Raw genomic sequence first — 23,827 nt, forward strand, 5'->3', positions numbered from 1 at the left:
TTAAATCATGATAAAGTACATGACAACTTATAAAGAGCCAAAAAGAGACCCTTAAGCAGGCACCGTGGCTTCTCAACATGACTGTGACACCTAAGATGTCATATGTAGTATATATTACAGTATTAATTTGGACCTCCCATTTATTTGGTTCACACATGTTTAACTTATTTCTGCAAACTTACCTTTTTATATTCCAAAAACAGCAGATGAAGGAACAGTCTGTATCAAAACAGTCCTGATATACCTACATACATAAATACATATCCTAGCCTCTCATCTCTAATCGAATCATACAGACAACAAAGAAAATCCCAGTTTGCTTTTCCAGCACTCATACCTTGTTTATCCAGTACATGACAGCATCCTCAATGTCATAGGGTACTTCTGTAGCTTGGAAGAAGGTTGAATACTGCTGAGTGCATGCGATGACTTTCTCAACACTGACCATCTCCACAGTATAAGCCATCATGAGGGTATCGATCATGGCCAAGTGAGCACTCTACAATGAGAAGCACCAACACCTGATTAGTTTGCAAATTGAAAGATCACTTTCTTATGTATTGCTTCTGAACATAGGCACAAAGATGAAAAGACCAAAAGTGTAAATGCTACAAGTTCTCTATCAGGTTGTCAGTTTTTAAATGAAAAACAAGTGAAAACAAACATAAGAGACCGGAGAAAACAGATTAAATTGCAAATTAAAATAACTTCTGTAAAATTAACACCAAATTTAAAGAACTGAAAGTGAACAGAATAAGCAAGTTTAATTCAAACATCACATCACTTTTAACAGAGCTAAAGAGATCTTTTAAATTTGTCACTCATAGCAAAACCAAAACCCCCTGTCTGATAGATGTTATTTGTACTGAAAATAAAAGCTGAAACTGCCTGCTAAACAGCCTTCATCATCATGAAAATGCTGCATTAATATGTGAAAGTTTATCTATATTTAAAGTCCTAATCCAGGAAGAAGACATGATTGTACTAATCTTCAGTAAAAACTCAACATGATAGAAAAACATTTATTTTTCTTCTAGTTATGTTATGCAGATGTAGTGTAGGTTCCACAGCTATATATACTCAACTAGGTTTAAAACAATATACCTTCTGTTAAAAGAGGAGTTACATTTCTTCTGGTGGTTTATATATATATATATATATATGTATATATATATAAAGATGATGGCTATTTCACAGTTTGTAATAGTTCAAAATGACCAAACAATCCCCCCCCCCAACCCAACACAATAACCAAAAAAAAGAGGATGACAACCAGGATTTACATTAGATTCGTGTGATTGAATAATAAAATGATAGTTGTTTTTAAAGGCAGTGCCTACAGCTAAACACATTTCCTTCTGCTTCATGATAAGAAAAACAGAAACAGCTTTCTAAGTATTAAGCAAGATTTCCCATAGACCAGACCACTTTCCAAAGACAGTATTTTTTAAACACTGCCTTTAAACACAGCTCAGGATGCAAACAAAGATCCCCAACACTTGTTAACACCACCACTTCAATACTATAAAAAATATTCACACAAACATCTCACAAGGTAGCTGTAACAGCCATGGTGACAGCGATGAACAACATGCGTCACACAGCAATATGCTATCTAATCGTAACAGTTAACGTAGCTCATGCACATCCAGAATTCCCAGCAGGAAAAAGAACAGATTCAGACTATACACTGCTCTCAATGTTTATATCAATGCAAGTGATGATGCTGACCTCAGAAGTAGGCAGCAGCAAATACCCAATTTTTTAAAGCAATTAAGTTGCTTTGTTTCACAAAAAAAGGCAAACTACACTTAACAGGCATTCACAAAACTCAAGGTGACAGCCAATCTTCCTGGGACAAGCTTATTCTCCTTGGACCCTGGGTATGACCTGAGAGCCCTGTCTGCCACAGACTCCATGTGTGCTCCCAGTAGCGGCAGCAGCTGGGCAACGAATCAGCACCTCCTTACTGCTGCCACTACTGATGGACCCAGTCTGAATAAACTCCTTCCACCACCATTATTATGCCTTAGGAGCTTATTTACAGACCTTTATGGACAAATACTGATATAAGCTCTTAGGTGAGTGGAGGAACGTGCTGGGCAGCTGAATCTTGCCACCCAAAAGTACTTAAGAAGGAAAGGTATTGCCTGTGTCCAGCCTCCTGAGGAGCCTGCACTCCAGTGTGCAGTGCAGCAATGCTACACAGGGATGCACGAACCACTCCTCTGCTGGCCCAGCAATGCAGTGCAGAGGAAGGTTCAAAGTATCACATTAACTACGAGTACAGTCCCCCAAATCCTTGTGAGGGATTGCAGAGCCTGGGTCAGCCAGACAGATCCATGCACTTCTGGTAGGAGTTCCCAGGTCAGATTGCAGAAAGGTAGTTTAGCACGTGTAACATGCAGGAAAGAAGGGAAGATTTGGATCATCTCTGGCATCCAAGGTCATTGCTCTAATAATCTTTCCTTGCTACATCTTGCCTAGAATGAATAGCACCTGGGTTAAAACCTTGTGCTATTTTCAGAACGTCTTCAAAAAAACTAGAAAGAGACATTGAATCAGCAAGAAAATGCTGGATTTGGTTTTTTAGAGGAGGTAGTGCACAAAAATGTGTTTTTCAGCCAGACTAAGAGTGGCCTCATAGAGAATGCTACTGCTAGGAGTGTGCTAGGAGTCACCCAGGCTGATCAGGAACTGTTCACACTGCCTGCTGCACAAGGGCATTGTTTCCACCCTTCATTCCCTGCCTGCGGGAATGCAGGTATGAAAGCTCCCAGCAGGTGTGAAAGCAGCATCTTCTTCCCCAGCTGTTGATCCATGAGTAGTTCCCTGGCTACTACACCTGTGCTCTGAGACCAGCCTGCAAGAAAAGCAGCCACTGGAACTCCCCAGAGGGAATTTAGTAGCCTTCACAGCCCCCATGCTGGATCATGAGCTTCTCTGGAAAACACCTATAAAGTGGATTGCCAGTGGACAGAGAAAGCCACTGAAGTGTTGCTAGAACTGCCAGTATGCTCAGTACATTATAAATATATTAGGAAAAGTAAATTATTTACAATTAGTCAACTGAGTCTCATTTTCAATGTTTCTTGCAAATCATTAATGAAGTGCAAACTACTTAAACAAACAGAGGGAAGAATGACCTCAGATTCGTACTATCAAAACTAAGTGTAATAAACTTTTACTGACACTGGCTAGATCCATGTCACAATCCTTCTTTTATACAAGAAATCAAATACAAGCATCTTCAGTCCCAAAAGTGACTCCAAGTTATTTTCTTTATAATCCAGGCAGGACACTCAGAAGACTTGTAAAAAACAGTAAATAATAAAAAGAAAAATGAGTATTATCCTGAGAAACAAACAACGAATTGCCACTTTTTTCAGCTAGCAAAAATCAAACTTTTGGTTTTATAAATAGTTTCTTTACTAATGAAAATATTCAAAACTAGTAACGTATATGGATTTATTCCCCTAGAAAATTGCAAGCAACGAAATAAACATATATGATACCTTATATCTAAACCAGTTGTTTGTTTAGTTTGGTTTGTTTGCTGGGTTTTTTTCTTAAAGGAGTTACAAGAAGAATGAGAAAACTATTTAATTCCACATACAGCCCTACTGGTTTTCTTCCATTTATTCTGGAAAGAACAGACATGCTGCGTTCTTTTACATCTCTTGATTCACTATGCTCAATGAGAAAGAGTAAATTAAAACTGCACTATAAAAACAGTGTCCTACTCTTCCAAATACAGGCATTGTCAGCATAACTGCTGAAGCTCTCTAAAAAACCCCAATTTTTAAGAAATTCTGTTGATAATAATAAAGTTCTGAGGTTTTTTTGCCTCTCTCACTGAACAGCATATTTTAGGTACAGCTAAAAGAATCCAGAGGGAGAGTTCATTTTTACTAGTCAGATCTGCAGTTATGAGTGAATTATGCAAGGAAGCAACATTTCCTATCTGAGGGAGAAGCAGAAACCACTTGGAGCTGGGCAGAAACTGGGATGAACCACTCAGCAATGTCTTCTCTCTCTGGACAAGCCTGGAACACAATGCCTGAAGGAAGTCCCCTGAAGGAGCTGCTGATGACTGGGATGGAGACAGTACATTAAGTGCTGGTATTTCCTCTGAGGTGGCAGCATTCTGAGACACAGCCTAAAAAACCCAGGCAGGATTCCATGCTGTCACATACCTCCCACATCCAGAATTGCAGCAAGGCATAAATAAAGATGTACAATTCCAAAAAAGAAAAATCAATTTAGAGAAATAATTTTAAAAAGCCCCAAATGGTAACATTAAATTACACAAAACCATTAGAGAAATACCACCAAAAAAAATCAAGATCAACACAGCAGCAGTGAACAACACAGGAAATAATACACTTTTCACATAAGTGTTATGCAGAGATTTGTCTTAAGCCAATTCAAAAAAACCTTTTTTTCTTTGATTGCTTCACTACAATGGTGCAAAGCAATAAAGCCTTAAATAGAACACAACAATATATTAAAAAATACAAAATGCTGGATTCTTAGAGGTATTTTATTTTCTAAGAGACAAATGTGGTTTTGTCTTTCCCAGCTACAGCCTGCACAGAAAACAAGAGTTTTAACTTACTAATCTTAACAATCTCATGTAATTACTGGTTAGATTCTGCCCTGTAATGTAGGCTTCACAGTTTTTCATTCTACTGCTGAATAGTTCAATAAGAAGCTTACTGAACTGCAGAAGAAAAATTATTCTGAGCATGGCTGCTAATGCTTTCCTGTCTGCCTAATATTTGATTACAGAGCTTTCTTCGCCTCCCTTGAAGAACTGAAAACAACTTCATTAGAAAGTGTACTAAGCAAAAGGTGTGTGTGATACTGCACACACAGATACTTATGGATAAATATCACAAATTACAGACAGCTCCTACATTGTTACCTACTACTAAGGATATTATATTCCATTAAGTGATATTCAGGACAAGAGTTCTCTTTTCAACTCCATCTTTAGGAAAAACACAGACAAACCCATTTCCCACTACAGTACTTGAAGAAAGGGGAAGAAAGAAAACAAAGAATATAATTGTTACCCTCATGCTAAATAGAAATAAATAATTAATTCACTCTTTCCTGGAGTTTTTCTCTTTTATTAAAAGTCCCCTAAACTCACTACGCTTTGGAGAAGAGATTTGATCTTTGACAGACTGGCTTTTGTAAGTAGAAACACATATTGCACAACAAATACATATAATTCTAGCTAAATTCACTAAAGATTTGCCTCAACTGGATCAGGCACTCGAGCAAAGAACAGACGAGATCAGCTCTCTACATTTAGCTGGGAGAACTTTTGTATCTCCCTTGAATCAGTGGTTAGTGTGTAACCTACTGCTTCTGCCTTCTGAAGCCTTCTGAAGAGGTTTGGATCCCGGTACTTTCACACTCCACTTAAAAAACAGTAATTCCAAGGGCTTGATGACAATTACTCTGATTATCAAGAATATATATGAAATAATCAGTATAGGACACATACATTAAGAAAAAAGACAGGTAAAGCAAGAGTTGCTCATATCCATGGTAAAAGAAAGACAGTAATAACAGGTGAGTATGTGCTTAAACACAGAGGAAAGGTGTGCCAAGAGCACTGTGAGGATCTCCTTCCATACCACTTTACCCACGTCTATGCATCCAGCTTCCTTGCAGATTCTGTGAACAACAGTTTGAGGAGACTGGGTAGCTTAACCCTCCAGGCCTCTTTCCCTGAGACCCTCCCCCAGATAATCCAAGTCTCAAATGAATCTGCAAGCATAATGAGATATCATCTAAACTCCAAGTCTCAACTAAGAGTGGAAAACTGCAGAATTCCTGCTCAGGGAAAATATAGGCCAAGGCTTGAATACTGCAGGAGGTGAGGAAGGAAATCATGAGCAGAGCCAATAGGTGATAACTCTATTACAGATTTCAAAGCTATTGCTTCATTTCACCATCATTTTTACAGCAAAATGAAGACAATTTTGATACTAGAAAGGAAACAAATTCTAAAATATTTCAATCAACAACACGGAGCAGTCTGAAGTAGTCAGTTCTGCTCTGCTTGATGATTTTCGAATGCAATTTTTCTCTAGCCTCACACAATACTTATGCTTAGCACAATCCTAAAATAACCCCAGCTGTCTAGTTAGTCTTGTCCTGCAAGGGAATGATCATGCTGAATTACCTCCTTGCTGCACTGTCATGAAGAACAAGGGCCCGACTCTGATAAGATGCTTACTCAGCGAAACCAGGCATTACTGAGTCATCCTAAGCACCTCGAGACGGGTTCTGCAATGCAGGGGGAATGGTTTTTGCTTTCAGTGTTTTTATAACCTTCTCTATTTGGTTAACTTCTTAAATTAAGTAATCTATTATATGAATATATATAATAAAAAATCATTGGTGGGCTGACTATACACATGTGACACAGGAAATGTAATTCACTTCTATAAAAATGATTTCTTAGGTACAGATATTGGCTGTGTTAACCATTTTGATAGCACTTTTAAGTTCAACCTAGGGTTTTTCCTCATTATGCTTGTTAGGGAACTTCATAATTTTTTCTACTAACTCAATCCTAACTAAGTACCTAAAAGAGATTCCCAGACTCTTTCTGGATGACACAACCAAGTGAGACCTTGACCTACTCCAGGACATAGTGAAACAAAATACCTGCACAACACACACTAGAATCAAGAACCAGCAAATGGTGTTCATCACATTATTTGAATTTTGACTTATTTTACAGTTTCACATGACCTACTTTGAATTTTTAAAATATACTTAACAACTGCAAGTTTCCTGTACCTTATTTACTGGAAACTTCAAGTGCTTAATGGTAAAAACCACAAAGACACTTCAGTGTCTTTGTGCTAAGTACTCCATGTTTCAAAGATAAATACTGGTAAGTTAGATAGTTTAAACTAAACCAAGAAAGTAACACAGGATAACTGGTAAGACAGTTATACACACTTCAACAAGTAAATAGCCAGACCCTCAAACTTTCCAGAGGACTTTGTTTTTGAAGATAATTCAGGATTTTCCTAGAATATACTGTCAAATCCTGTCCAGATAAAACAACCCCAAAAGTCTCTTACAAAAATTACTTATGTGCATTGTCTTCTTGCCCTTATGCTGGTCATTCAAACCAAGAACAAGCAATAATTGTATTAAATATCATCTGAATCTCTTTTTGTCACAGCAAGCTCCACTACTCTTTGAGGAATACAGGAGTGCAAAAAAGAAAAACAAGGCTTTGTCTTATCCATATATCAAAAAATAGTTCCCTCTTCCTGATGCACTCATACCTGCATAGGAATGACATTAAAACTACTGGTTTAACTTCTATGGCAGCTCAGCTAAACACCTGCAGAGGCAGTTATCACCAGGAAGTATCAAAGCATATTCATCTCAGAACATCTGCTGAAGGAAGCCAGCCTTAGGAGTGCTGGAGAACTACCACTCCCTCATGGAGAAGCAGGAGCAGCGACAAGACAAACCAGATTTCTACAGAATTTGGGGTGAGGAGTTCAGGATTGGGTGATGCAATAGAAGTATGTAAGAGGGGAAGTCAGGCAAAGAGAAAAAGAGGCAGAGATCCCAAAATAAAATCTATGTGTAGGGCAGAGGTATTAATTCATGGAGATGAGACTGGAAAAGGAAACAGAGGGATGTCTTCTTCAGGGCATGAAGCCTGGCACTGTGCCTCAGCATGCTGCAAGCCCCACTGACAAAGCCTTTCCATGCCATGGCTTGGTCTGGGATCAGAGCAGAGTACTTCTGAAACTTTGCAACACAGACTTCTAGCTCATCTGTGTGACAGTTAAATTGACAGCCAGTTTTGAATGGCAGCTTTTTTAGCTCAGGTAACTGATACCACATGCTTTCTGACTTATCTGCATTTCAGTTTTGCATTTTTTTGGATCAAACTAGTTAGTTACTCTCACCCTTTATCTCACAATCTTTAGAAGGTTTAAAGACTTGAATGAATGTAAAATACCCATTTGATACAAGGCATGCAACCAACTTGATATTACAATAATGATTTACTAAAAAAATCACCTCAAGTAATACAGAGCACGATATTTGACATAATTCTCAATATTTAACACATCTACTGCCAGTGGCCTTAGGTTCTGATTAACTGAATGGTAGTAATGAGCTTTTCTGCACATAGTAGTAATGATGCTCTAATTGCAGTGATGAATAGAACAATATACTGGTTTGTTCAACTTCCCTGTTTCAAAAACGGAACTCTCAATATAATCATGTTTCTATCAAGCTTTTTCTTTAAAAAAAAAAGGTAAACACAGAACACTGCTTTTCTACAAGAGCAGAGATAACTTTAACTGTGGTTCTTTCCCTCATTTCTCAAACCAAAAGATGATCAAAGTAGGGGCAAACTATCAATGGAAATCTCCAACTGAATTGCACACAGTTCTGGGACTGGCCTTCCAGGGTATGTTTTTAACTCCTACATTCTACTCAGTTTCCTCAGGAAATGTGCCTCCCAGCTGAAACTTGTGTGAGACACTTGCCAAAATGCAAAACTGGAAATACAGACTTAAATTCTATGGGAAGGCATTTTAAGAACGACTTTTAGTTACAAACAAGATATTTGGGGGGCTGTTCTTTGTAAAAACCATCTTTGTTTTTGAGAGTTACCATCCTTCTTGGTCCAAATTTGTATTTTTATCACGTATGGAGGAAATGTGTATCATTCAACACCTTAGATAAAGCAAAAAAATTTAGTATTGAAGCAAATGCCTCTGACATGTAAGCATCCAAGACCTAGGGACAACTTCATTCTGTCAGATATCAAATATCACCATATTTTCACAAAACTGCTGCTGAAGAACCTATGAAAAGCTTCTGTGTTTTTTTTAAAATTGCTGATACACAAAAATCCATTTTTAGGAAAGAAACATGAGAATCTTTGTTAGGCTTAGCTTTCTTTGTTGATCTAGCAAAATGCTGGCTTAAGAAATCAAAACATGTATGGTCATTTCAACATGCTATCTTCAAAAAGAGGAAAACTAGTTTCAATTTTTATATGAAAACTTAATATGAAATCTTCCCGCATTTGCATATGAACAGGCTCCTGAAAACTTCCTTGCTGTTTCTTTATTAACGATGCAAGGGCAGAGAAATAAGGTCATCACACTCATTACTGCAATGGCAGTTACATTAAGAGTAGGAGTTATTTGACCTTCTCTTTAAAGGTTTTTAGGAATACCACATTTTTAGACCATAACACAGCACAGTAAGACATGAGAGTGAAATTGACCTGGACAAAAATTTTCTGCTAAAATAATAGCCAAGGTCAAAAGAAATTTCCTAGTCTCCTACTTTAAATGAACTCTACCAGCAGTGTTAAATAATTAAAACAGACACAAAATTATACTGCTCACAAGAAATCTCTTTCTCTATGGCTGTTAAAGTAGTAAAACCTTGCAAGTGACAAGCTGCTGACTAATAGCATTACTAAATCAGACAGCTGACCAACATTTTTTCATCTACTTATTAAAGGATTAGGACAGGCCAACCACAACAGTGGCTGCTAAACAAGGATATGGCCCACAGTGATATTATAGCAGAAGTGGGAAAGGTCCTTTATGATTGTTTCAATAAACATATTCAAAAGTGTTTCCACCTGTTTGGTTAATCTGGACTAAACACCAAACTTTAGGACAGATCTTGAACCTCAGAAGTACTGGTTCTTCAGAGAAAGACTCTTACATATGCACACACAGGAGTAAAACAATTACTGTAAACTTTAAGTTCTGTTTTTTCATTGTTCAAATCAACTGTACTAAGGAATATACTTTATTCTTAAGAAAGAGCAATCTGTGTGCCCTCATAGAGCTCGTGCTGTACCAGTAATCCTTTTTAATAGATTATTTGGACCCGAGGACGTCCACTTCATCTACCGCTGCAGATTTTTGCAGGACATCTGGCAGTAGTCTCCATCACCATAAGCTTCTGCTAAGCACAGGGTCATACCCAGGCTCTGTCTGCGTCAGGAACTGCTGCAGACCAACAGGAGCAGATTGGTACCCAGAAAAGGGTTGTGCTGAGGATGGGCTACCTACAAGAAGGACTGCAGTTGCCAGCAGTTGCTCAACTTAAAAAAAAAAAAATCTGGAATTCAAGCAGCTTACTAATAATGCAGTGGATTGACTTTGTATCAGCATTTCACAAAAATGGGAAGGTCAATGACATAGTAACTAAAACTTTTCTTGAAAGTTACTTTGGTAAAGGCATGAAAAGCCATCTTCAGGAGGTACAACTTCTTCAAGAAAACTTTCTTTTGAAAAATGAAATGGGTAATTAGCTTGCAGTCTATGCACAGAAAATATTAAAATGTTTTACCCAAAGAATTAAGAGAGAACAGGAGACCACTGTGAACTAGAGGCTACTTCTTAGTTAACTGGCAAGCAAGGTAAAACAGTGCCCATTCTCATCCTTCACAAGTATCTGTTTGTAAACCAGCTCTTTTCAGGGCATGAAAACAAATTGGAAAGTCTCCTTCATCCACCTCTCTTTGGTAATGAAATAACTGCCAGTTCATAAGTCTTCTTAAAGATTAAAACAATAAACCACACCATTGTGTTCTCATTCCTCATGCATTTTTGGTTTATAATGTTATTATTCCAGGAGATGTTGCATAATTAGTAGCTCTTGAAACAGTGAAGTCAGCCGCAGCAGTAACCTATTCACATTGTAGTAAACAACCATTTTCTTAGGCAAAATATCCCTCCTCCTTTTCTCCCCGACTAAAGCATGCTGAGTTAGAGAGCATGGTGATAAACGAAACAAAACAAAGCAACCAGCTGAAGAGAAAATCACAAGGCAGAAATGGGAAAACTGGTAACTCCTTTCCTTTAGTTTTCAAAATAATTACTTAAGATGGCAATAACTAGATTGTATTTTCTTTGCTTCCAAGAATACCAATAAATACCAATAGTATTATTAGAAACTTTGTGCTACAAGCACGAGATATGTCAGTGCATGCTGTCCAGAAACCACACAAGCCCTTCACGTGATGAAATCTTTCCTCTGGCAAAAGCAGTGACCCTCATATATGAAACTCAACTATTAATCACCTTGTTAATTGGAAATAGGAGGGAAGATGAACAGAGGGAAGAAGATGGAAAGTATTTTATAGCTGTCCTTAAGCAATGGATTCAGAGACCACCAGGTGTAAACACGAACTCCCCTCAGCAGTACAATCTAGTGCCATGCAAGGATCAGTGCAGGCCCTGTGCAAGAGTCAGGCAGTTCCAGCGATTCTCAACACTGTTTCATTGGCCAAAAGCACAAAACACAGAACAAAAATCTTTGCTGGGCAGTGTGACTGTTGGAACATTTGGAGGAGCTGAAAACAGGTTTTGTTTTTGGATGAGGTGGAAAAGAAGGTGGTATAAGCATAGAGGAATGACATCAAGCCAGGCCAAAATCCCTGGAGAGGTATTGCTGCAAGGACTTAATCGATGGTTTTTCTAATTGGACTAAGTAAAGCAAAGAAAAGTAGAAATGGTTGTTTTCCATTTCTTTCCTTAATTTCTGAATGCCTTATTTTGCTGTGTTTCATGTCTGTGGTTTGTTTGGTTTTTTTCCAAACCTCCTTCTCATTAAAATTAGAAATTGCCTGACATCTGTTCTTTCTTTTCAAGCATCCAAACTCTGAAATCCCATAATCCGTAAATGGGAAAGGACGATTACTCAGAAACTTGGCTGAACTACATGTGAGACACATTATGGGACGTTTCAGCAATCAATTTAAAATCATTGGCTTCAAGCGTGTTATTTCAGAATTGCAGGCAGTATCTGTAACTTATGTTACCTAAAATACCCAAAGGAAAATTTTATCAAACATAAAAAGCTGGCTGTCTGCATAGGCAAGTCAATCTGTAGTATTTGAAAAAGAAAAAAAAAAATCAATACTGTGATAGAACAAGATGGAATGGACACTCTTAGAAAACCAGGCATACAGCTCTCACTGAAGAAGAAATATCACAGGACATGTTTTGGTCATAGGTAATAAGCAGGATGTATTTCAGTATCTACCTGGTCATCTGGACATATGATACATCCAAATCAATAAGCAATTTTGCCAAAGAAAATTCTTACAGTACACATTACAGATATGAAAGACTGTGCAAAACATTATATTAAACATGAAAACTTGTCAATAGTTTAAAATGTGCTTTAAAACATAGTTTAGATAATTTAAGGTTTGCTTAGAAATGTTAATTATTCATCCTTAGACACAGAACAGTTGCTATTTTAAGATGTATTACTTAAGAATTATGATGTTTATTTCACGTTCTCTGTTGGACACATATGGACAAGAGGTACTATAGAGGCCCAAGAATGAACCCAGGCTAGAGGAATGCCAAGCCTACAAGAGAACGTACACATCGTTTCTCCCTGAACAGAGGGCTCTGTGGTACTTTAGCTTCCAGTAAATAATGTGTACTTTGTGTATATAATGCAGCTACAGTGCATATATTGATTTAATGCATTATTTTATTATCCCACGACAGATGAAAGGTGCAGGCACAGACCTGTGCTATCTCATTAGTGAAGAACTACTTCACAGTCTTATAATTATTGATGGAGAACAATCATACATGCACCTGTAATCCTCACTTTAAATAAAATTTCATTTCAGAAAGACAACTTTATATCTTCATATTGTGGCAAAGAAAAAGGAAAAATTCAAAAACTATTAGGATAAACTGATAGGAACATTCCCATTAGTACACATGCTTTCTGTTATGTCCGGAACTCTTCCCATTCATCCTCTTTGCACTTGTATGCAAAACAAATACTAGCCATCGAAGAGTGGGTGCTGTAACCCTTGCTACTCTATTGTTTGGGTAGTTCAATATATATTATCAAATCCAAACCAAAGTAAATGTTTAATACAAGTTACCCATACTGTGGAAAAAACAAGACAAAACAAAATCAGTTTTGCATGTCCAAAGAACAAGCACAGAGAGGCTCAACCAGAGTAGCTACTATGGGCTAGAGGAACATGAACATTCCTCACTTCTTTCATTATAGCCTGCAACTTCCTTGTGCCATCCCAGGATGTGCAGTCACACAGCAGGAAATGTGCCCCCAGCTCCATCCTTCAGCCAGGCATGAGCAGCAAACTGGGCCGTGTGCCGGGACAGGACGGCCAGAGCAGGAAGCCCTTGGAAGCGAGCTGGCTGTTCAGACACCCATTCCCAGAGCCACGCCACAACAGCTGCAGGCTGCTGGGCAGCCAGCTGGACCACACTGATCTACCAGAAAGTACAACTCTGAAATGGTTCAAAATAAAGAAAAGGCATGGTAATAGTGATTCTTCAAACCTTTTACTTGGATACTCTTTAAAATACTTCTATCATTGATTAACATGACCTTTACAATGACTTTTGAATTAATCCCTAACTGACTATACTGGGATTGTCTTTACATAAACTACAAATTCTTTTGGCAAGTTGAGCTTTATCAATGACTGACTATTATATTTCGAATGCTGCCTTCATCTTAACTCTTTACATTCTTAATGTCTTATTTCCCCATTTGTAGATTTGGCTCAGTAACTCTCACGTTTGTTTACATACATACATTTACACACCAATATATCTATAGGAGTGAGATGTCAGAGTAGCTTTTAATACACACAGCAAATGATGTTACAACAGGCCTTAATGAGAATGAATCAGTCATTCAAACAGCATTACCCCTGCGAGATACGAACGAGACAGGTTGTCACATTTAGAGATTAACGTCTTGTTTTTGCCAGAGTTCCAAGAGTGCAAATGAAAACGCCAATTTGGCTTTTCCTAGCTTACCCATATTTGGTACTGCCACTAATTTTTTAAACTTTTTTTGGGTGCATAGTTAAATAGATAAATAATATCATCAATCATTTCTACATATACTAATATTGGTATTAAAATATTGGGGTTTTTAAACAGATCATTTAATAGAACAATCAACCATTACCAGACATTTGTTTAACAAGTCCTGCTCAGCTCTTTATATTTTATGTATATATATTATGATCTTTTCATTCCTCTGTTGCCCTGATCCAACATGAAAATTCGCTGTTACACCCTGGTATTTCAACAAGACACTGGATGAAGCAACTTAAATTCTCTTCTAATTACTGATAAAGAACGTACTACCTAGTACTGAATGTATTCATATTTGCAGATACAATGCTATATAAGTATGATAAAACATGCTGCTTGGTGAGATAAAGACAATTCTTTGACATAAATAAATAATTAATAAATATATATATATAGACCTGATTTTATAGTCTTCTCACTCAGCCTCCAAATTTTATTCTGCATTTGATTAATTGAATAAACAGTTCACTGAAATAGTAAGCAGCCCTACCTTAAGCACTATGTACTGCCTACTGACATTTACAACATGGAAAAACAAGTGACCTACCAAGCATTCCAATATCACCTCAAAACCTCATTTCAATGTATAATCATGTTCAAACTGCTTATGCAAATGCAATTAATTGCATCCTCTAAAAAGGCATCTGAAGTATGTAAAAGACTGCAAAAAGTTTCTGTAAATATAAGCCTACTGTAACATGCTTTTTCACAGCAGAAAGTATAGAAGTTAAATAATATTATTTTACAAGTTCAGTTATTATTTTTATTATTTTCTTCAGTATTTTCCTGTTGTAATATGAATCCATTATTTTGCCCCCAGAAATTATGACAATAAAGTAAGAGATAATGGCATGTCTAGTTTCCAAAAAATTAACAGTGTATTATTTTAATCTGTAAAGCACCATGTATACTGATGCTGTTGCAAGAAGCAGAGGAGGAGTGGTGGGAGTTATACTGTGGGTGAAAAAAAAATTTCACCATTCTGGAAGAAGATATTCCCAGCAATAAGGCTTTATCACATCATGCCTACACAGAGATCTGGAAGTCTCTGCTTTATTGGGATTGTCACAGATTGATGATGCCCTTTTGATAGAATAACTGAAGCACTTTGGGGAAACACCCCCGAGCACTTGGCTGTGATTACCTTTTAGTAACAAAAAGGTGTAAAGTGGGAAGAAGTTAAGTTGCTCTATATCAGCGAAGCTGTGTGAACTGATGAACTGTGAGCTCCAGTCTCTGGAGAAACTTCACTTCTCTCACCCAGCCATCACTCTAAGTCCCCTTAAAGACTCAGTTCCCCTCCTAAGCCCTCTAATCTCTCACATTTTTTCTCAGACCTACATCCTGAAGGCCTTCTTGAACTACTCAGTATCTGCTGGCTCAGGAAGGAAGCTCATCAGAGTCCACAGCTCTTTGGTCTGCACTTCAGCCTTCCCTTTGGCAAAGGAGTGAATTTGGCTCACTCTCCTCTAGTCCAGCAGCTATCTCCAATATGCTTGTAAGAACTTGTACAAGAAAGAATTTGTAAAATAAATAACCAGCAGAACAGAGATATACGCCATCCCTAAGTAGAACAAAAGACAAAATCAAAATGTCATTGGACTAGGATTAAACTTGCAAATTCAGATCATATTTTAAATTCTTTCCAAAGAATATTTGGGAAAGGTACAGAAGCAATGCAAAGAATGAAAAATCATCAGTGTATGCCTTCAGGAAAACTTAGAGGAAAATTTAGTCAGTGGTTGTACTGGAAGAAGAGTAGGTATTTTTCCAAGATAAAATAACTGCCAGGAAAAAAACCACAACCCACCATTTTTCAGACTACAATTTGGATAAGACAACAAAAGTGACAATATGGTCAAAATAGAATATATTTTAGAATAATATGAAAGCAGTCTTGCATGATTTTATCCTTAATTTAGTCATCAAGATGGTAGCTGAGATGCACATTATCTAAAAGTAAATATGAACCAAGAGCTTCTTCATACAGGGGAAAAAGTGATGTAAGTGGCAGGAGAGACGTGCAGTTATACCATTAAACACAGCACCTTTTTAAACCACCTAAGTGCTGACAGGCTTTTGTGCTGCTGTCCAAGGTTTCAGCCTTAAAAAGCCAGCTTGTAGCTCATTTCTTTGATGACTGAGGACAGTCATGTTTAAGGGTGGAAATACTGTCCTACAGAGAAATAGCTCAATTCTGTTAGGAGTTAACATACTGACCTGCAAGCTGACACTAGTAACATATTTCCTTTTTTTTAAAGGGAGTTCTAATTCAGTCTTCTAGAAAATATATTAATTTTTGATAGTCTTTGGATTATCTGCAAGTCTGCCAATTTCATGCTTAACCTAAATCTTCATCTCAGTCTGGAGCAAATAGGGAAAGAAAAAAATACTGTATTTTTAAAACTACAAAAGGATTTAAAGGGGAGTAATCTGTACACATTGAGCTATTCTTCCAATAAGTCTCAGAACACTGGGGACATTCCAAAAGATTAGAAGATGTGAAACAATGGATTTTATTTGAGAGCCAACAGACAATACAAAGAATTTTAAGGCCCCAATTTTGGAGTCAACAAGCAGCTTGATTTATATATGAAAAATGAACACATGCCGATTTAAACATGAACTAACAGAACATAAGCCACTTTCTAAATTCACTTAAATTTATAAGTGAAAAGTGCAAGACTTATTATGAGTGTAAGGCATCTAACTTGATACTCATACATTCTGATTAAAGAGACTTCTTAATGCTGCATACATTAAACTGATTTATAGTGCAGCCCTGAGCATAGAATCAGCAATGAATTGGTGAATTTTTCAAGAAACACCACATGAATGAGTTACCAGCTCACCATCTCTTACTATTTTTACCAGTGGCCTGGAAGGAGAACTCCTCACTGATCAGGTTTAAAGAGAAGGGAAAAATTGTGGCAAGATGATTAATTACAGGAGTAATCAGTTCTCCCTCTGAATTTGGTACAGTAAGAAGAGAATCAAGTAAGTCACAGAAATGAAAGGTCCCACCTCAGCTGAATAAAGGCAAGCAAGCTATAAAAATCAGAAAGGTACTGCCTTCTCTAGTAAAAGAAAGTTTAAAGTTGTTTAAGGAACGGAACCTAAAATAATTGACACTTCAGCCATAGATATGATAAGAGCATAATTGTGTTAAGTCATTAAGACATTAGATCTTGTTAGAACAAGCAAGGCTGTATTATCCTTCTCCTTCCCCCGTAAGCAGAACAAGCCAATAATACCAAGCTACATGTAGCCTGTTACATAAGTTCTCAGTTTCCCTGAAAATGAGATAAATTATCCCTCAGTTCTTAGAGGCATATGAGTATTTTTGCTGCTGTTGTTGAAAGTACAGAGTACTTTAGGAGGATTGGGGGGTTTTTTTTCCCCCAAAGCTTTCACCTGGAAAAATAATAATTTTCATACATACGCATCATACTTTTAGAATTAGGATTTGCTTCTCTCTAGCAGTTCTTTGGTAGCATGTATGCATATTTCGTTATCAACTTCAGTATTACCATGCTATTGTATTTCCCAACTGTGTAAGTTAACTGTCTGTTGTATATTTTCCTGTTGCTGAAGAAAAGCTAAAAGCAGGAGTTGGAATAAGTTGATCCTTTGCAGGTATCTACCTATAAGATACATCTTACCATAAAGAATTTAGCAACACAGAAGTTGAGACTTCCCTGACAAAATGATATACTGAACTACACTAATTTACAATCAATGGGCAGTCACGACATTATAATCTTTTTTTAACCTCACATACACACAGCTGTCTTTACAGTGATCTTCTAACTATCATTAGATGGTTTGGTTTTGCTTTTGGGAGCCAGGAAGTTAAGAAGAGGGGTAAGGAAAAGAAACAAACAAAAAAGTAAAACCTTCGTAATTGTGAACTGAATTTTCTTTCCATCACCACTCTGTCCATTTCATTGTTTCTCTTTTATGTATTAGGATGTAACCTGGCATAGTCCTGTAATTCACCCTAACTTTTTTTTTTCCAGTCCATGCTTCAAAGTGAATTGGCTGCCTTGGCAAAACAATGCCCCAGAAACATACCAGTGGGATTTCCACAATTCTTTCTGTGTCATAGAACAGGAAGCTTTTACAAATGTTTATTACCTCACAGAATGCCCTTAAGAAGGGAAATAAAGTGCAGGGTATTTTCCACCAAAGCATGTTTTAGCAACATATGGTATAATCAGTTCCAAATTAATCTTAATATGATGGAGAAGAGAGTCAGAAAAAAGTCTGTATTAACCTTCTGCACCAGAGTAGAGAACACATCAGTAAATCGCTGGTCAGAAGGCACGATCTGAGGTTAGAGATTGTCAACACCTGAAGGGAGCATGCAATGAATGTCACTGCAGGAGAGGAAGCTGACATACACATGTGTCACCTTGCAGGTTCCAGCTCCCAAAAAACACACCACAAGCCATGTGTCCTACAAGCCTTGACAAGGTCAGGTGGAATCCTGGGTCCAGTTTCCAGCACAGCCTGTAAAGAAAGACAGCCACCAAATGGAGGGCATTTGGAATGAAGAAAAGGTGTGTGAAACAAAGTGCCCAAGAGGCGTTACCTGCCCCCACATAAAAGAGCTGCTACAAAAAGGAAGGGAATAAACTGCTCATGTTCACACAGACACAGGAGAAATCAAGGAGCTGATACTACGGAGTAGATTTTAGAAAGTCTCCTTTTCCTTAAATTTCTTTCTGATGGTAGGGTTCTTCTGACAGCTGATGTGGCAAAATAAAGCCCCCCCCTAGCCCAGAACCCCGGGAATTAATTTATAATTTGCAGGTCAGCATCAGTAAAAAGAGGGTGAGGTGGTACAACTTCTGTAACTACACCTTTGAACAAATGTTGTTGACAAATAAAGAGAGAATGTCATCTATCTTTCAACAGCACTTAATTGGCACCTACTGCAGTTGTTTGTTGCTTAAATACCACTTACTCATATATTGAAGTAAATTGCAGTATCCTTTAATAATGTAACCAGTACCTCAGTTTCACATTTAAGAAACATGTCCCTATATAATAAGATTTCCTATTACATACTATATGTATTTAACAATTGCATAATGTAAAATTAATCTGATAACCTATTACATGCTTACCCAATATCTACATATTCTCTTTGCTTTTCTTGTAATTTTCTTCTTTTAAAGGCCAGAATATTTTTAACCTGCCACTTCTTTATCAAAACAGTTAAAAGAATTTCAATACACACTTCACATTCTATATAGTTATGTCATAAATACTGACTGCTGTGTCTTCTAAATTGTATTCCAAACACCCAACTTAGATCTTATAAAAGCTCTTGCCATTTCAGCTTTAGAGGGATGTCATCAGTCTTGACAGCTGACTGATTTGGATCTCTGGCTACTGCTAGATGATTATATAAATTGTGCTAAATGTAACTTTATCCATTATTCTAAAATCATTAAGCTGCAGGATTTCTTTCTGACATACCCTTTACTAATTTTTCCACTGGTCTTAGATTCATGGTTTGGGAAGGCAAAGGAATATACTGGGAGATATCCTTCGTCATGATCTTCTGAGACATGAGGGAAAACTGAACATCATTTACATTTATACTAGATAGTTAATTTGCTACAGAGCACTATTATAGTCAATTTATAACTTAAAATATTCAAAAAGGTACCAGATAATCTTTTCATATAAGTCCTGGTTTATTTACATAGCACAAATTCTACCGGATTTTGCTTTGGCTGATTTGGAGATGCATGTCTGCAAGGTAATACAACTTCTTACTAGTTCATATAAACCTACCAGTTCAGAGAAAACCTACCAGTTCCTATAAACAATGGGCATACACTGCTGTTTACAGCATTTCCCTAACTGTCACACAAGAACATATACTATGGAGACCTTAAGATATTTTGCTCATTCAACCTTAGGAAAAGAAAATCTCGTAATGTTAAATTCCATAGAGTTTGTAAGAACAAAGATTTTGTTGTGATACATCTACTGTGATGACAGAGTGTGTTCGCTGCTGATAAAGGCAGGCAGATTGCCAGGATTATGTGTGCAGATTAACAAATGCAGATTCAAAATGTTCTTTTGTACTAGACCAGAGCAGCTGCTGCATTTTGGGGAGTACAAACTGTATTCCTTCAACAGTCAGTGTGGTTTTGTCCCCTTGTTGCTGTGTGTATGTACTACACAGAGCTGGTAGTGAAGCTCTCCTTATGTTTACATGACAGACCCATACCTCCTGGTAAAAGCTGCTCACTATTTTCCATAATAGGAAGAAAGCAGTGCTCTTCAAGTCACTCCCTGCTACAACCATGTAAGATTTTTAGCTTTCTGCTATCCAGTACAAGGGTATTAAGAAAGATTTCTCTTCCTTACCATAATTCAAACAAACTGATGAAGAAATTCCTTCTAAGTAGTCTGTAAAACAATTCACAGATACATCTTTTCCTAATAGCTCAGTTACTGTGCTCCAAAATATACTTAACCCAGTAGAAGTAACCTAAACATTTATTTAAATAAACCTTTCCACATATTTAAAGATAGAAAGAAAGTTCACAGCCGCAAACCAACAGCCAAAAGCTGAACTACACTACATATAACAGTGCTATTGAAAGAGGAAGAAAATGTTCTTAAACTGTGCTTAATAAAATAGTCTTTCTTTCAAGGTTAATGAAAATACTTCCTGACCTTTTTAGAAAGCATTTTCTACGTGGTATCTGGCATTCTTTATGGACTTAATTTATGACATATTTCTTTCAAAATTTGTTCTTCCTTTTAACTAGTTTTCCTTTTGTGCTTCAGGAGTGGATTTTGGTCTGTTCTCAGGTGGCTGCTTTGGGGTCACCACCATCACCCCCTGTTTCTCCACCTCTCCCTCCCCCCTCCCCCCCCCCCCCAGGGTAAAAGCAGCACAAGATGAAATAATAGCTAAGAACACAATCAGAAGCTCTTTGATTCAAAACTTGAGTTTGTTCAAGGCAGAAGAACAACAACTATTTTGCAAGGAAATGAACAAGATAAACAACAGACAATAATAATGCATTTCATTATTTTCTCACAAGAGGCATGAGACTTGACTTTGGGAGGTACTACCTTCTCTTGAGGTGCATTTAATTTCCTGTCATTATTCCAAAAGCAGCAGTTTGATTTAGTAGATCGTGTATGTCAGTTGGAAGACGTATTGCAATATTCTCTCCTCATTTTAGTAAAAGATTAAATGTAGTTACCACAATTTTACATTAGAATAAGCATGAGAAAATGTGCTGCTATTTGTAAACATTTCCTACATTCAGCTGGCAAAGGCCAATGTAAGGCCAGCTCTATATACATCTGTATCCATTGAGGATTTTATGGCAGTTCTGAGAAGGTACTTTCAAGGCAATTCAAGCATCATTGTTTATTCAATAGCTCTGTATAACTGAAATCAACCCTACAAGAATTGTTAGAAAGAACAATCAGATTTAGCTACCTTCTAGGCAAGAATTCTCAGTAATACAAGTTTGAAATGCCAACTACAGTGCTGGAACCCTAAGACCGAAACACTACATAGATTTTTGTATTGAAATTAAGGATGCTGGAATAAAAAAAAAAACCCAACAGAAAACCCAACTAAAATTAAAGCAGAGAAATCATAGAAAGCCTTAGGGTTTTTAGCATTAGAGTTGCTGGAAAGGACCAGGAAAGCCTCCCTCCATTGTATTCTTTATAGACACAACTTGGTGTCAGGAGCTTTGCTACCTTCCACATTAGTTGCCACATTTGGTGCACAAGTTGAGCAAACAGCATTCCATGAAACCCAAAGGATGTTGCAGAGGCCTTTGTGGTTATCTCAGTCTTCCACAAATTTCTGATATGGATATACAGAAGTACAACAAACCCCACTATAACTCACTGATAACCTGTATGTTTTGCACTCACTGAATGCTAGACAAACATACTGTAAAAAACATCCCAAGACACTGCTTCTATTTACATGACACAGGAAAAAAAGCATTTTCTACATACAAGAAAAACATAATTAAATACAAGCAAAACAAAATACCCAGGCTATGAGTCAACAAAAATTGCTTGAAAAAAAAGCTAATAGGACATTAAGTTCTAAGTTAAAATGGTAAGTGCAGAATGAACTCTGTGGAGAGCTGTAGCAGTTACCATGGCCCAACTGTGAACTGGCATCTTGTGTGTGAGGGAGCCTGGTACAACATTACTGCAGCAAACAGGTGTTTGTGCAGTGATAACTGAAGTGGGATGGTATATTTGACACGGTAAGTCCAGCAAAAATACTGGATCCCTGTTTTCAAGCAAATGAGAACCTTACAGGGAATGTATGTGAAGAGACTAGAAATGGAACAAAAAATATGGAACCTCTAAAGATTACATTATCCCAGCCCAAACCCACAGTAGACTGGTTCTACACAGCATATCAGACTCACTGAACTTCTGTTTCACCACTATATTTGCTTATTACATTATTTTAATCTTCTGTGAAACATACTACTATCAAAGATGATTATATATCACAAGGCAGTTAGAATCTGGTGCTTTAACTAACAAATTATGGTATCTATGGGCTCAAGTCAAGTAACTGCAAATTCTTTTTATGTGTCTTCATCTAACAACTAATTTACAATAGCATGGAATGGAAACCTGTTGCATCATGCCTAAAACCAGAAAAAAAAATTCTTCAGGGCAGAAACCACGTCTTACTTCTTTGTTCTGTGAACTGCTTAGTACACGTTGTATCGCTTTCCAGAGTTAAAGGAGCTGTACAGCCTGGAAGTACAGGGGCTGTAGCATGTAGCTGCAAGTAACCAGGTGAGCTGCTGCAGCCCTTCCTCAAGGAGAAACACACTGCTGATGAAAGGCACTGTCATTTCCAATGAATGCAGTCTGCCAGGGAGACCAAAAGTCTGGACTGCAGGATGAGTTAATCACTTACTGTCTGTTATCTTACCCAGAAGGAGAGCCAGGTTCTGACTGTGGGTACATACACACCTAGCACTATCAATCCCCCTGTCCTCCAGCCTTCCACAGGAGTTTTGCCAGCTGTGATTAACTTCACAATTAGTTCTGCACAACAGAAAAGCAAAACTGGTGCAAAGGTCCCCGGACTCGCCTCTACTCCCTCTTCAGGGTATTCACTTCAGTCAGCTCTTCTCTAGTCCTGGGAAATGAGTACCCCATGGCAAGTGGGCTACCGTTGGTGTGATCCTAGAGCCCAGCTTCCAGGTTACGTGCTCAAAAAAACTGCATTTGTGCTCCCTGAGATGCTGCCACATTGCAAACCACAAGAGCAGTAACTGGAAGAAACACAGATATTTGCCTCAAACCTGCACTTCTGATGACTACTAACTAGCTAATACAGGCACACCTAATTGTACCTCAGTTGTAGTCCAGATTCACAAACTGCTACAGCAAAATTATTGCCAGACTTCATCACAATAGACATCTTCAAGGAAGAAGGTAATTTACAGCTAAATGGACAAACAACTTAGATGACAGCACATTACTTTTTATATTTAAACCCCATGCACACAAAAAATGTCTCAGAATTAGGAAAATAGCAATTTTTATTCCTACCAGCTATTATGGACTTATTGCTGGGGTTTTGCAGGAGCCTCTCATTCCCTTTCCATCTTGGCTGAAAATTGTAGAATTTTATGAAGGATTTAGGTGTTACTTGATTAATGACAGTAATTATACATGGGTGCAAGTTTAAAGTAGCTGCTCAGCTGGTTTACTTTCTTGCAACACTTTTTCTGAACTGAGACTTCAACTTTTTAACAAAAGTTATCCTTTTTGATTATATTATGCTTAGCATGGCTTTTATACTTTTCCACTCTGAAAATATATAAAATATTTGTATGGCATATTTTCTTGGA

General features: G+C 37.4%; 1 protein-coding gene across 4 annotated transcripts in view; it reads right to left on the minus strand.

The window, feature by feature from the left end:
- Window positions 1-23,827, minus strand: part of CAMSAP2 (calmodulin regulated spectrin associated protein family member 2) — an 82,277-nt gene that overhangs the window by 41,587 nt on the left and 16,863 nt on the right. For all 4 annotated transcript variants that reach the window (XM_039555720.1, XM_039555719.1, XM_039555717.1 and 1 more), the window contains exon 3: window positions 338-499. In XM_039555720.1, the coding sequence (XP_039411654.1) occupies window positions 338-499 (162 nt within the window). The remainder of the gene's footprint in view (window positions 1-337; window positions 500-23,827) is intronic.

This window comes from Corvus cornix, chromosome 8, assembly GCF_000738735.6.
Source record: "Corvus cornix cornix isolate S_Up_H32 chromosome 8, ASM73873v5, whole genome shotgun sequence".
NCBI classification, from domain to species: domain Eukaryota; kingdom Metazoa; phylum Chordata; class Aves; order Passeriformes; family Corvidae; genus Corvus; species Corvus cornix.